The 15420-nt window shown below is 47.7% G+C and overlaps 1 protein-coding gene across 1 annotated transcript; it reads left to right on the forward strand.

The window, feature by feature from the left end:
* The first annotated feature begins 7714 nt into the window (after window positions 1-7714).
* Window positions 7715-10456, forward strand: LOC101931250 (interferon-inducible GTPase 5-like). The gene has a single exon (XM_005284245.2). It carries the CDS (start codon window positions 7716-7718, stop codon window positions 8916-8918), a length of 1203 nt encoding a protein of 400 aa, XP_005284302.2. The 5' UTR covers window position 7715; the 3' UTR covers window positions 8919-10456.
* The last annotated feature ends 4964 nt before the right edge of the window (window positions 10457-15420 follow it).

Raw genomic sequence — 15420 nt, forward strand, 5'->3', positions numbered from 1 at the left:
GTGCAATGAGAAAAATGACATCATTGCCACTTTGTACTGTAGTGAAGCAGCACGCTTGTGCCCGCAACGCAGAGCTGGCCTAGGCCATAGCTGTAATATATGAGAGAAGAACGACAAGTTAAAATGCAAGTTCAACGACGTTTCTCTTTCTTTAATTCATTCATTTTCCAGCAATAGTGTAAAAAAAAATTTGGGGGCACCGCTTTATGGCGCCCCCAAATCTTGGCATCCTAGGCGGCCGCCTAGTTCGCCTAATGGTTACACCGGCCCTGGGTGACAGAGGTTCCATGCTGTGGTTAGCCAAAACACAGATTGCTTTGTTCCCGCCCTCACATCTGCTGCCAAAGACCAGCCCCATGGCCCATCAGCTTTGATGACACCTGGCAAGAGGAGTTAGCCTGTCCTGTGTCTTTGAGACACAGGTTTAACCCACCCTCGGACTCGTCTGGTAACCACATTTCAACCAGACTTTCAGCTTCTGGTCATACCTGTACATTGAATGCTGCTGCAGACGTTTCACCAGGACCTGCAATTATTTGTTTTCAAATGATACCGCACAAGGCATGTTTTGTACAAAGCTTACTACACTAGTGTGTGAACCCAGGGCTGCTTTCGATCGCACCCAGGTATGGGGCTACAAAGGGAAGGTCCCGTTCTACCTTTCCTCGGCAGTTGTTCATATCTAACCTCTAGCACATCCTCTCTCATTCGTCTCCTTTTGCAATCCCAGCCTTTTCCATCTGTCTCCATACAGACCTCTCTCCCATCCTGCTGTCTTGTCTCGGAGCCCTCTATGTTTGCAGTTAGAGATTGCCCTTAGTGACAAATAACATGGTTAGTTCTTTAATGAGAATCTGGCACTAGCCTGAGGGAGCAGAGCTGGGACTGGCCCATCTCCTGAGTCTTTGAGTAACAAACCTGAGCACAGGCCATTGGCGGGATGCTGGAGATGAAAAGGAGCAAAGAGCTGGATTAGACAGTGTAGCAGGTAACTAAAGGAGCGATACAATCTGTTGATTACACAGATATACTGGCACTAACACTGAGCATCGAGTGCAGCCCAGTGTCACGGACGACAAAATGATTAACTGAGGCTAGAGAAACAGCTCTTTGCATTTGTCTTTGTTAAACGTCATCCTTTTCACCTCAGACCATTTCTCCAATTTGTCCAGATCATTTTGAATTATGACCCTGTCCTCCAAAGCAGTTGCAATCCCTCCCAGTTTGCTATCATCTGCAAACTTAATAAGCGTACTTTCTATGCCGATATCTAAGTTGTTAATGAAGATATTGAACAGAGCCGGTCCCAAAACAGATCCCTGCGGAACCCCACTTGTTATGCCTTTCCAGCAGGATTGGGAACCTCTAATAACTACTCTCTGAGTACGGTTATCCAGCCAGTTATGCACCCACCTTATAGTAGCCCCATCTAAGTTGTATTTGCCTAGTTTATCGATAAGAATATCATGCGAGACCGTATCAAATGCCTTACTAAAGTCTAGGTATACCACATCCACAGCTTCTTCCTTATCCACAAGACTCCTTATCCTATCAAAGAAAGCTATCAGATTGGTTTGACACGATTTGTTCTTTACAAATCCATGCTGGCTATTCCCTATCACCTTACCACCTTCCAAGTGTTTGCAGATGATTTCCTTAATTACTTGCTCCATTATCTTCCCTGAAGTTAAACTAACTGGTCTGTAGTTAAACTAACTGGTCTGTAGTTTCCTGGGTTGTTTTTATTTCCCTTTTTATAGATGGGCACTATATTTGCCCTTTTCCAGTCTTCTGGAATCTCTCCCGTCTCCCATGATTTTCCAAAGATAATAGCTAGAGGCTCAGATACCTCCTCTATTAGCTCCTTGAGTATTTTAGGATGGATTTCATCAGGCCCTGGTGACTTGCAGGCATCTAATTTTTCTAAGTGATTTTTAACTTGTTCTTTTTTTATTTTATCTGCTAAACCTACCCCCTTCCCATTAGCATTCACTATGTTAGGCATTCCTTCAGACTTGCCATTTCCAAGTTTCCTGTTACTATTTCTCCCTCTTCACTGAGCAGTGGGCCTACCCTGTCTTTGGTCTTCCTCTTGCTTCTAATGTATTGATAAAAAGTCTTCTTGTTTCCCTTTATTCCTGTAGCTAGTTTGAGCTCATTTTGTGCCTTTGCCTTTCTAATCTTGCCCCTGCATTCCTGTGTTGTTTGCCTATATTCATCCTTTGTAATCTGTCCTAATTTCGATTTTTTATATGACTCCTTTTTATTTTTTAGATCATGCAAGATCTCGTGGTTAAGCCAAGGTGGTCTTTTGCCACATTTTCTATCTTTCCTAACCAGCGGAATAGCTTGCTTTTGGACCCTTAATAGTGTCCCTTTGAAAAACTGCCAACTCTCCTCAGTTGTTTTTCTCTTCAGTCTTGATTCCCATGGGACCTTACCTATCAGCTCTCTGAGCTTACCAAAATCCGCCTTCCTGAAATCCATTGTCTCTATTTTGCTGTACTTCCTTCTACCCTTCCTTAGAATTGCAAACTCTATGATTTCATGATCACTTTCACCCAAGCTGCCTTCTACTTTCAAATTCTCAATGAGTTCCTCCCTATTTGTTAAAATCAAGTCTAGAACAGCTTCCCCCCAGTAGTTTTTTCAACCTTCTGAAATAAAAAGTTGTCTGCAATGCAGTCCAAGAATTTATTGGATAGTCTGTACCCCGCTGTGTTATTTTCCCAACATATATTTGGATAGTTGAAGTCCCCCATCACCACCAAATCTTGGGCTTTGGATGATTTTGTTAGTTGTTTAAAAAAAGCCTCATCCACCTCTTCCACCTGGTTAGGTGGCCTGTAGTAGACTCCTAGCATGACATCACCCTTGTTTTTTACCCCTTTTAGCCTAACCCAGAGACTCTCAACACTTCCGTTTCCTATGTCCATCTCCACCTCAGTCCAAGTGTATACATTTTTAATATATAAGGCAACACCTCCTTCCTTTTTCCCCTGTCTCTCCTTCCTGAGCAAGCTGTACCCATCCACACCAACATTCCAATCATGTGTATTATCCCACCAAGTTTCAGTGATGCCAACAATGTCGTAGTTGTATTTATTTATTAGCACTTCCAGTGCTTATTACTCATACTTCTCGCATTTGTATATAGGCATCTAAGATACTGGTTTGCTCTTGCCTCCCAGTTTTGCCCTGATCCTCCTTTCTCTCTGCCATTATAGCCCATGCTCCCTCTTGTTTCCGACCCATCTCCCAGGTCTCCATGTTCCCCACTTACCTGTGGGCTTTGCTCACCTGTCCCCGTCGAACCTAGCCAAAAGAAAAAAAAACACCTGGAACGCCACCCTGCCGTAACAACCCCCCCCACCGAGTGCCGCCCCGCTGAAACAAAAATAACCCCCCCGAGTGCCGCCCCGCCCCACCAAGCCTAAAAAACCCCCCAAAAAACCCGAGCGCTGCCCTGCCAAAACAAAACAAACAAACCAAAAAACCCCCCAGAGCACCACCCCGTCACCCCACGATTGGCCGCCCCTTACAAGGTGCCGCCCCAAGCACGTGCTTGGTCGGCTGGTGCCTGGAGCCGGCCCTGCTTATGGCCCTGCACTGTAGCCCTCTAGTAGCCCTGGTTTCTGATGGTTTAAAATCAGTCTCCATGCGCTGAGTGAATTTTTCATGCTTCCCTTCACAAATATTATGGAGCGTACAGCAAGCGGCTATATGCATAGGAATATTGTCATCGACCATGTCCAGCTTCCCATACTGGCATCACCAGCGGGCTTTTAAACAGCCAAATCCACACTCAACAGTCATTCTGCACTTGCTCAGCCTGTTGATGAACCGCTCCTTGCTGTTGTCAAGGTGCCCCGGGTATTCTTTCATAAGCCACAGCATTAAGGGGTAGGCTGGGTCTCCCAGGATTACAATGGGCATTTCGACTTCCCCTATGGTGGTCTTCTCATCCAGGAAGAAAATCCCTGCTTGCAGCTTCTTCAACAGGCCAGTGTTCCGAAAGATGCGTGCGTCATGCACCTTTCCGGACCAGCCTGCGTTAATGTCTGTGAAATGCCCACGGTGATCCACAAGCGCCTGGAGAACCATTGAGAAATACCCCTTGCGATTAACGTACTCTGTGGCTAGGTGGTCTGGTGCCAGAATTGGAATGTGCATGCCATCTATCACCACTCTGCAGTTAGGGAAGCCCATTTGTGCAAAGCCATCCACAATGTCACGCACGTTGCCCAGAGTCACAGTCTTTCGGAGCAGGATGGGGTTAATAGCCCTGCACACTTCCATCAAAACGACTCTAACGGTCGACTTTCCCACTGCGAACTGGTTAGCGACCGATCGGTAGCAGTCTGGAGTAGCTAGCTTCCACAGTGCAATGCCACGCGCTTCTCCAGTGGCAGGGCAGCTCTCATTCTCGTGTCCTTGCGCCGCAGGGCTGGGGCGAGCTCATGACACAGTCCCATGAATGTGGCTTTCCTCATGCGAAAGTTCTGCAGCCACTGCTCGTCATCCCAGACGTGCATCACGATGTGATCCCACCACTCAGTGCTTGTTTCCCGAGCCCAAAAGCGGTGTTCCATTGTGGTCAGCACCTCTGTAACTGCCACAAGCAATCTCGCATCGTAGCTACTTTGCGTGGTGAGATCAAGGTCGCACTCCTCTTGCCTTTGCAGTTTAAGGAATAACTCCACTGCCACTCGTTATGTGTTAGTCAGAGCGAGGAAGAACACACAGCCGGAGACCGGCCCGGCTGCCCAACTTCAAGAAAGCCCAGAAGAAGCATTGAGGGGCTAATGGTGAGAGCGTCTCTTGTGGTTTGTGACGGGTTAATCAGCAGATAGAATAATGGGAGGATGATGGAGGGGGACAAGTCCCCCACCCCAACATTTCAGGGAAGGCCTTTTATTCCCCCTGTACACTTTTTGGAGGGTCTGTTTTTCATGTAGGTCCTGCTCCGAATCCCACAGATACCAGATCTTGGGTCCTTGCAGGCTAAAGGGATCTCTGTAGCCCGTTGACTTTCCAGTCTTCTCACCAGTGGAGGCTTCTTTTCCTCTAAACCAGTGGTCTGGCAGGGAGCGAGGCTGGCTGAGGGGGAGACAGCATCTCGCAGCCTGCACCAGTGCTCCTGCCAGCAGGGGGCTGGTGAGTGGGTAGGTTTGGGGGGGTTGGTGGCACTGGGAACTAGGGGTTTGCCGGGGTACTGCAGCACTCCCAGGTTTTAGGTGGGGCTCCATTCCTGGCCCCCCTTCTCGGGTCCTGGCTGCCAGCCCGCACTGCATGCGCTGCTCCTGGCCCTGCATAGCGAGGTCCAGCTGCCCAGCCCATGCCCAGGGCTGTGCTCCTGGCCCTGCTCTGGGTGGGGGTGCTGGGCATAGGGGACTGTGGGCGGTTTTGGCAGGGGGACAGCGCTGTGGTTCTCATGTAACACATTGGGGGCTGCATTAAATCAAGGCCACCAGGTCTCGTGAATTGGATGTGACATTTGCAGTCTGTCACCCCCATCTGCCTCTTTCCCACCAGGGGTCTCGTGCATCCATCTGGCTGCAAGCAGGGAGCAGGAGTGTCCTTGCGTTGATTTCTCCGCACTGTTGAGCTGGGCAGAAGTTTTAAAATGCATTAAAACTGTTCACAGATTCGGGTCACATTCGGCAAATGGTTTCAGCTGACTAGAAAATGAGGCAAAACTTGCTCAAGAGTTGAAATGATTTGTTCCGACATTTTTGCAACAACGCGTTTCCACATTTTGTTTCAACACATTTCCAAAGTGAAATGTTGACGTGACATTTTGCTCAACCCGAACCATTTTTTTCTTTCTTTTATTAGTTTCTTTGTTTCAGTGAGAAAAACTGAAGGGAAAAAAATGGTTTGGGTTAGAAATGAACCGATTGTTTTTTTGGCTTAGCCACCAAACTGAAAAATCGCTTATTTGCTCAGCTTTAGTGAGGGCAGATGAACTCTTGTTAATGCTTCTGCTGCTGGGCCTGGGAGGACTGGGCTGAAGGGAGGCAAAAAGGAGCAGGGGCTCTAAGGGGGCAGAATGAACAGGAGAAGAGTGGGGGTGGGCAAACAGGAGTACTCAGAAGCAGGGCCAGAGCGCCAGGCTCCCCACCCTGCAATGCTGCATCTGGCTCGCCTGATCTTCCCCCTCCCATAAGAAACCCACAGACACCAGCAGAAAAGCAGGTTGCCAGCACTGACGTGCACAGCTCACAAATCACCCGAGTCAAAGGTTTGACGGATTGTCCGTGTGTTGTAGGGACAGGTCTTGTTCCCTTCTTCCCTGAAGAGAGCACATGGTCCCCACATTCCTCCCCTTCTCCCACACTCTGCCTCTTCCCCCAAGTCCCCAGCCCCTCCTGCTCCTTTCCCGCCCACTCCCCCGCTGCAGCCCTGAGAACAGAAAAGCTCTGCACCGAGGAGCAAGAGCTCCTCCAGCCCCAGGCCAATAGCGAGGGGAGATTTTTCCAGGGGCCCCAAATTGTCCGGGGCCCATGGGCCATGTGGTAATCTGCCACTGACACCCCCCGCTGGTGGTATGAGGTTTGGGGAGGATTAGCCTCTCCTAGCCTCCATTAAGCATCACCCATGAAGGAAAATTTGGGGTATAGAATCTCTTTTCTAGATAACCTCCCTATTACAGATAAGGAAATTGCTCTGGAAACAAGGAATGACCCCATTTCGCTTAAGGTAATGCACTATACGCTTTTGGGGTGGCCAAATCACAGAACAAGTAGCCAGGAAAGATGTGGCCAGAAGCTATTTTTGGTGGCTGGTGTTAGATCAAGATATAGAAACCATCAGGCTCTTCTGCTGAAGGCAGACAGCATCGATATTCAGATCTGTGGCATAGCTGGTAGAGGCCTCTTGATCAGCTGTTACCAGATAAAAGCTCAGCATGGTTAGAGGACGTGACCCCTGAAGTTAGTAAAGATGGCAAAAGGTTTGGTTGGTTGGCAAGAGGAAGATGATGATGAGGAGGAGATGGTGGTTCTAGAAGAGGGTGGCCACAGCGAAATCTCAGCCCTACCATAAGATTACATTTATGATTTTGTTTTTATTGTGCTTGTCAATTAAGGAATGTACTGAGGAGGAGGTTGGTGGATTGAAAACTGTTACAATGATAAGCTCTCACTTTCAATGTCAGGGGTTTCCTGGTCCTGTTCGCAGGTAGAGAGCTCTGTAGGGAAGCGTGCGATCTGGGTCGGTCTGAAAAGAGGCAGCCTAGAGCAAGGCGAGGTGAGTTGTGCTGCTCTGCCTTAAGGAGCAGCCTGCTTTGTCTCTCGTTGGTTTGAGTTCTTGTGTGTTAGGGCTTTGGATTCTAAGCAAGAGTACCTGTTTTTTTTTCTAACTTCTCTGTGAACATAGTATTGGATAACTCAATTTAAAAAGCATTTTTTTGGTCATCTAGAGACAGACTGAGGTGGTTGAAATAAACCTGTTCCCCAAACAAATCAGGGCCTAATTCACCATTGCAAAGTGTGTGCTATGGGGGTATAGAACACTGCCATTCTAATTCCATGCCATTTTATACCCACTTTGCATTTATTTGCGCTATACAAGATGCAGAACAATGGTGAATTGGGCCTGAATTTGTGGATTCTTACAGCATCTGGGGTTTTCTTATCCTGCCTTTTTAAAACAAACAATAACTGAAATATTCTCTTTCTTTTCTGGGGCAGATGGAAGCGCTCACAAATTTCATGATGGCCATGGATCTGGACTCTGACCAAAAGGAAGTTGTAGAGATGGGTTTACAGAGCTATGGAAACCTCCTGGCTCATTTAGAAACGGAAGACCCATCAGAAGCAGCTTGCAAAGTGAAGGAGGAATTGGAATCATTTGAAAATGTCACGCTAAATATCGCCATCACGGGAGAGACAGGTGCTGGAAAATCATCCTTTATCAATGCCATCCGGGGTGTGGGACACGAGGATGAAAATGCGGCTGCGACTGGGGAGACAGAAACAACAAGGAAGCCAACTCCTTATCCACACCCAACCTACCCCAAAGTAACATTCTGGGACATGCCAGGAGTTGAAACACCAGATTTTCAGATAGACCAATATCCTGAAAAAGTAAACTTTGACAGCTATGATTTCTTCATCATTATAGCTTCTGAGCGCTTCAAATCCAGCCATGCCAAGCTCGCGAGGGAGATTCGGGGAATGGGAAAGAAGTTTTACTTTGTGCGCTCCAAAGTAGATGCTGACTTGTATAATACCAAGAGGCAACGACCCTCCACCTACAAGGAGGAGAAAATCTTGGAGATGATTAAAGAGAATTGCATACAGCACCTTGAAGCAGAAGGGATGACCTCTCCTAAGGTTTTCCTTCTCTCCAGCTTTGATCTAGAGAAGTATGATTTCCACGACCTAGTGGACACTTTGGAACATGAACTTCCCAGTCACAAGAGACACGCTTTCCTGCTCAGCCTGCCGAACGTTTCTCCACAGACCTTACAAAAAAAGAAGGAAGCCCTAAAACAGCAGATATGGAAATTAGCCCTCCTGTTGGGAGCTGCGTCTCGAGGCGTGGCTGCGATTCCTGGTTCTCGTAGCAAAAGTCTCTCTCTTGCTTTTAATGTTCCCATCTTGCTGAAATGCACGCGCGACTATTCCAAGAGCTTTGGCCTGGAGGACGACTCCCTTAAAAAACTCGCTCAGCACTCTGGAAAGTCTGTCAGTGACCTGAAAGCCGTGATAAAAACCCCTCTGGCCAAAGATCTAACAGTCAAATATGTGTGCGAATTACTGAGCCAGAGCCCAGTCCTGCTCACTTTGAAGTCAATGGGCGTTTTATTATCATCTTCAATGGGAGCTAAATTGCAGGCCATGACTGAGACTTGGATGCTGGTAGCAGTATTTAGTGAGTATTGCCCTCACAGCTGGTGGAATTTCTTATAGTACCACCGGCTTCGCGCTGCATAGATTCCTAGATGCAGTTGCAGAAGACGCATAACGAATTCGGGAGGTTGTTTTGGAAGAAGAAGGGAAAAAATCTATATAACAGCAACGAACCGTCCATAGACTTGGGAGTGAATGAAAGAAGCCAAACCCTGCTGAAGATTGGAGCTGAGCTATTCGAAAGCCTCACCGATGCTAGCCAAAGGGAGACTTTTTATTCTTGAATTCGCTCCAGGAGAAGAGAAGGAAATGCCAAACGAGACTGCGGGGTGATTGTTTGATTTGTATTCCGTTTTTCATTCACTGAATTAAATGAAATACATATGAAATCATTCTGGGGTAAGCTTGCAGATTTATACCCCCAACATTGAAACAAGACCAGAAAGGTAAATACTCCTGTGATATGAGAGAGTCTGGTATGTCTAGAACTGAAAGGTGATGGGTAATTATTTTAGTACTTCCCCAAATATGACCAACTGTTCCAGATCTTAAATTGTAGCTTGCAGGTTTTTTGGATTTAACAGTAAGGAGTTTCAACAAAGAAGACAAATGGTCCCATTTGCTGTCTAAGCAACTAAACATTTCCTACACAAACTACTTCCCAGGTGGAGAAACTTGCTATTTTTATATCATTACAACAATCTGATATTCTTTGGGAGCGATATTAAGTCCTCCCTTTGGGAGCCTGTATGTAGATAGATGGGAGTGTATGGGGATGGATAGACGGCTGTCTGGAGATAGACAGATGGGAGTGTATGGGGATGGTGTGACTTTATTGACATGAACTGTGACCATCTAGATCATTGTTGCAACCAGGGTCTTATAGTTGCACCAAATCTTGTAAAAAGGAGGTCCAGTAAGGTGTCTATGGAAAGGTTACGATCTGCTGGTTATGCTTATGCTATCTGTATGCATGTAGCAATTTTGTAGTTGAAATTATGAATATTGGCTATGTACTTGTATCTCAATGTCTTTGATTCTAAGTAGCATTAGTGAAGCATTTGGTCAGCTTCTTGAGAAAGGAATTTTCAGGTTAAGTGCCCAGTCAAGAAACACTTAACTGACAATGGACCTTGGAAGACTCCAATCCACATGAGAAGTCTTCCTGGAGACATTCAACATAGCATGTAAGCAATGGCTGCTCTTCCTGTAAAGAACTGAGTCATGCATGGACATGTGACTTGCCCATGTGACTCCCAACTCCATTTTGCTGCTGTGATTTTCCACAGTAAAAAGAAAGGGGTGTCCTTCCACATGGCAGAGGATATAAAAGGCAGCTGCATCTCCTCCATCTTGTCTTCAATCCTGCTTCATACCTCTGGAGGAACTTTACTATAAACTGAAGCTCTGAACAAAGGACTGAATGACCCATCCAAGCTACGTATGTACTCCAGAGACTTGATTTGAACCTGCAGTTTATTCCATCACTGCTACAAGCCTGAACCAAGAACTTTGCCATTACTGTATGGAATTGATTCCATTTAACCAATTTTAGCTCTCATCTATATTTCTTTCTTTTTATGAATAAACCTTTAGATTCTAAAGGATTGGCAACAGCGTGATTTGTGGGTTAGATCTGACTTGTATATTGACCTGGGTCTGGGGCTTGGTCCTTTGGGATCGGGAGAACCTTTTTTCTTTTACTGGAGTATTGGTTTTCATAACCAGTCATCCCCATAAGGAGCAGTGCTGGTGGTGATACTGGGAAACTGGAGTGTCAAAGAGAATTGCTTGTATAACTTATGGATACAAAGTGGGATGAGACCAAAGTCCTCTCTGTTTGGCTGGTTTGGTGCCTTAATAGTAAAGAAAACCCAGCCTTGGGCTGTAACTGCCCTGCTCTAAGCAGTTTGTACTGAATTGATACTCTCAGTTATGTCTTGCCAGAGGCAGCATAATTACAGGTGGAAGTGTATGGGGACGTATAGACGGCTGTGTGTAGATAGACAGATGGGAGTGTTATAGACGATCAGGGTTGGAAGGGACTTCAGGAGGTCATCTAGTCCAACCCTCTGCACAAGGAAGGACCAATCCCTCACTGAATCCCCAAATGGCCCCCTCAAGGATTGAACTCATAACTCTGGGTTTAGCAGGCCAATGCTCAAACCACTGAGCTATCCCTCCCCCTTGGTGACAGATAGATGACTGTGTATAGATAGACAGATGGGAGTGTATGGGGACAGATAGACGACTGTGTGTAGATAGACAGATGGGAGTGTATGGGGACGGATAGATGGCTGTGTGTAGATAGACAGATGGGAGTGTATGGGGACGGATAGATGACTGTGCGTAGACAGATGGGAGTGTATGGGGACGGATAGATGACTGTGCGTAGACAGATGGGAGTGTATTGGGACGGATGGACGGCTGTGTGTAGATAGACAGATGGGAGTGTGTGGGGACGGATGGACGGCTGCGTGTAGATAGACAGATGGGAGTGTATGGGGACGGATGGACGACTGTGTGTAGATAGACAGATGGGAGTGTATGGGGACGGATAGATGGGAGTGTATGGGGACGGATAGATGACTGTGTGTAGACAGATGGGAGTGTATGGGGACGGATGGACGGCTGTGTGTAGATAGACAGATGGGAGTGTGTGGGGATGGATGGACGGCTGCGTGTAGATAGACAGATGGGAGTGTATGGGGACGGATGGATGGCTGTGTGTAGATAGACAGATGGGAGTGCGTGGGGACAGATAGACGACTGTGTGTAGATAGACAGATGGGAGTGTATGGGGACGGATAGACGGCTGTATGTAGATAGACAGGTGGGAGTGTATGGGGATGGATGGACGGCTGTGTGTAGATAGACAGATGGGAGTGTATGGGGACGGATAGATGGGAGTGTATGGGGACGGATAGATGACTGTGTGTAGACAGATGGGAGTGTATGGGGACGGATGGACGGCTGTGTGTAGATAGACAGATGGGAGTGTGTGGGGATGGATGGACGGCTGCGTGTAGATAGACAGATGGGAGTGTATGGGGACGGATGGACGACTGTGTGTAGATAGACAGATGGGAGTGTATGGGGACGGATAGATGACTGTGTGTAGACAGATGGGAGTGTATGGGGACGGATGGACGGCTGTGTGTAGATAGACAGATGGGAGTGCGTGGGGACAGATAGACCACTGTGTGTAGATAGACAGATGGGAGTGTATGGGGACGGATAGACGGCTGTATGTAGATAGACAGGTGGGAGTGTATGGGGATGGATGGACGGCTGTGTGTAGATAGACAGATGGGATGGATAGACGGCTGTATGGAGATAAACTCCCATCTGTCTATCTCATACAGCCGTCCATCCATCCCCATGCACTAGGGTGACCAGATGTCCTGATATTTTCGGGACAGGCCCGATTTTAGGGGACTTGTCCTGTGTCCCGACCTTACATCGGTCGGGACGCACTTTGTTTCAATATCGGGGGACCGTCTGGTAGAGGACGCAAGCCGGCGCCACTCACCTCTTCTTCCTGGGCCCTGGGGCAGCGCAGCTGAACTCCCGGCGCCCGCCCGCCCGCTCGCCGGCCGGCAGGAGCCTGCAGACTGTTGCAGCCCCACTCCCCAGGCACGCACAGAGGCGGCGAGGAGGTCTCCGCTGCATGCTTCAGGGGCGGGGCTTGTAGGCGCCGGCAGCCGGCAGCGGGCAGAGAGCCCCCCTGCCCCGCCCCCCTCGACCCGACCGACCTTAGGAGCCAGAGGGATGGGACCTGCCTGCTGGATGCTTCCTGGGAGCCGCTCCAGGTAAGGCTAGCACTGCTGGGACTCACCTGGCCCTCTGGCAGGTCCCTCTGGCTGGGGGGGGGGGGCCCTGCGTGCTGCCCCCTCCCTCCCCGAGGGGGGAGGTGGAGACGGAGCGGAGGCAAGCTGGTGCGGGGGACGGGGCGTGGAGCTGTCGGTGGGTTCTCAGCCCCCACCAATTTTTCCTGTGCTCCAGCGTTTTCTGTTTTTGTTTTTTTGTTTTGCTCCGCTGCCGGCTTTTTTTTTTTTTTTTTGCTCCGCCCCCCCGCATCCCGATATTTCACCTCTGTCATCTGGTCACCCTACCATATACTCCTATCTGTTTATGTGGATGGATAGACGGCTGTATGGAGATAAACAGATGGGAGTGTATGGAGACGGATAGACGGCTGTGTGTAGATAGACAGATGGGAGTGTATGGGGATGGATAGACAGACAGATGGGAGTGTGTGGGGCTGGATAGACGGCTGTGTGTAGATAGACAGTCAGGAGTGTATGGGGATAGTTTCCATTAACCTTCAATTTTCAACAGAAAAAAATTCCATTTTTCTCAAAAATAAAATCAGTTTTTCAAAAATGGAAATATTTTCCTGACAAAGTTTAGTTTTCACCTCCCGAATGAAAAAGGACAAACCTGGCTTCGGGGATGGGGGTGGGGCGGTTTCTATCGATGACATTCTGAAAAAATTATCATACATTTATTTTGCACCACCAAAAAACATTTTTCAGGCAATTCTTTCATCAGAAGAATTATCCTCTGTTCTCAAGCTGCAGGCGACGTTGCAGACAAACCCCAGACATTTCAAGAATGAGATAAAGAAATTTGGTTTAAAAAAAAATCCTTTTACATTTAGAACAACTCTGGGTCTTTCAAAATTCTTGACACGTGAGAAGGGAATGGTGCACACTATTACCAGGCAGATGATGCCACGTCTGTTTCTGCCCAAAACAAGATGCATACCCTTAAATCTACCAGTCACAGAGCTGGCACTTACTGTGCTATTCATTTCTAGCCACAGTGCACCCGTGGCCATCTCTGCAGCCGGAGTTTTCGCTCTGCCTGTGGCTGAAATGCGTTATCCCCTCGGCAAGCTGCAGCTAAATTCTTCACCAAGGCAGTAATTGGAAAGTGCAGTGCAAAATGTTACACCAGGGAATAAAAACATGTTTCCCATTTAAGGGTTTGTTACTCAGCAATTCAGGAGATGGGAAAATCCGAAATCCAGTGCCCTGCGGCTAATGCAAGATTTTCCTTAATTAATGAACTTGGTTATGTTTCACGGAGGACTAGTCTCTAGCTGCAGACAGAGAGGGCTTGAAGAGAAGGCGACAGGACTGGCGAGATGTCACTAGGATTGAAAAGGCTGTGACTGTAGAAGGAGGTGAAGGAGAGGGGCTGTGATAAAGGTTAGAAATGAAGGACAGCTCAGAGGGGTTTGAAGGGGCCTTCCACGTCTAACACCAGAACAAGGGGTCATGGAAAGTGTGCAAAAATGGAACGGTCACAGGAGAGGAACATGGGACCGTTTATGGCCAAAACTGCAATCTAGGCTCTAGCCCATGCACAGGTAAATTGGTACCTTGTGGATGGCAGTGTGGTTCGGGGGGGAATGTGGGTTCTAGTGTCTCTGCTGAGATGGGTTCAAATCCCGTTGCTCCTAAGCTCTTCTCTTCAGAAGCATTTCTTACCTAAATGTGTAAATGTCACAATGGCTGTGTTTAGAGGCACATTCATAACAGCCTAAGAGAGTTAGGCACCCCAAGGGCAGTACTTTCTAGTGCACATTAGCACCCCATAGGTGTCTGTTCTTCTTTCCAGCTGCTCTCTAAAGTTAATTTGCAAACTCAAAATCTCTGGGCTTGTCCAGGATTTGAATGCAGGACCCCAGCACCCAACATGAGACTCATACCCGTTGACCAACTAGCCAGACAGAGAAAGAATGCATAGGGGTTTCTCTGAGCTAGGATGGCTCCTACTGTACTTGGGCATCTTTGCCTCTTTAATAGCTGCCTCCGCCCTGCAGGCTCTGCCTCTCCTGGGCATCTCTGGCATTGGCATCAGTCCGTGGAACTCCCTGCCCCAGGATGTTACTCAGGCTGTCAAAAGGCCCCTTCTCATCTCTAGGACCCACACCTATCTGCTCTGCTTTTTGAGGGGGGTGCGCCAGCTCAGCTAAGGCTGTGGAGGGAGCCTCCGTCCTGGGCTGGCTTCTTGCCAGAGCGAGGTTGTTCCATAAATGGCAAATTGAACAACATTCTCTTGTCATTGGGACAACCTGTGGACTTACCCTGGCTTTGTTTGAACCTTTACACGTAGTAAACCATTTTATCATCCATTAACCTTTGATACTGGGCTGGAATTGAGACTCCTACGGTTGCTTTTGTGTAATCAACAGATCGTATCGCTCCTTTAATTACCTTAATTTATACCATGGAATCACCATCTTTCTTCTCTATAGTTCACATCATCGTGTTTGTTTTCATTCAGTTTCATTTTCTTCCTGTAGCATTTGAATTAAACAGTTTTCATCTATTTCAAAGGTAAGTTCCTTTGCTTGGAGGATCCTAGTGCAGGTACTGGCCCCTCCTAGGGGGAGAATGAACCAGACACAGAAATTAACCGCTAGCCCCAGCTCCAGCCTTTGTGCTTGTTTGTCGGATGAGCCACAATGAGTTAATAATTCCATCGGCCAGACTGGGATTTCTCCCCGGTCAGTGATTTGGAAAATTTGGGTTTGGTTTTTCATTTGCCA

This window comes from Chrysemys picta, chromosome 13 (genome assembly GCF_011386835.1).
Source record: "Chrysemys picta bellii isolate R12L10 chromosome 13, ASM1138683v2, whole genome shotgun sequence".
NCBI classification, from domain to species: domain Eukaryota; kingdom Metazoa; phylum Chordata; order Testudines; family Emydidae; genus Chrysemys; species Chrysemys picta.

Bases quoted from the DNA above. Each gene is read 5' to 3' on its own strand.
- LOC101931250 (XM_005284245.2), top strand. From the start codon at position 7,716: ATGATGGCCATGGATCTGGACTCTGACCAAAAGGAAGTTGTAGAGATG.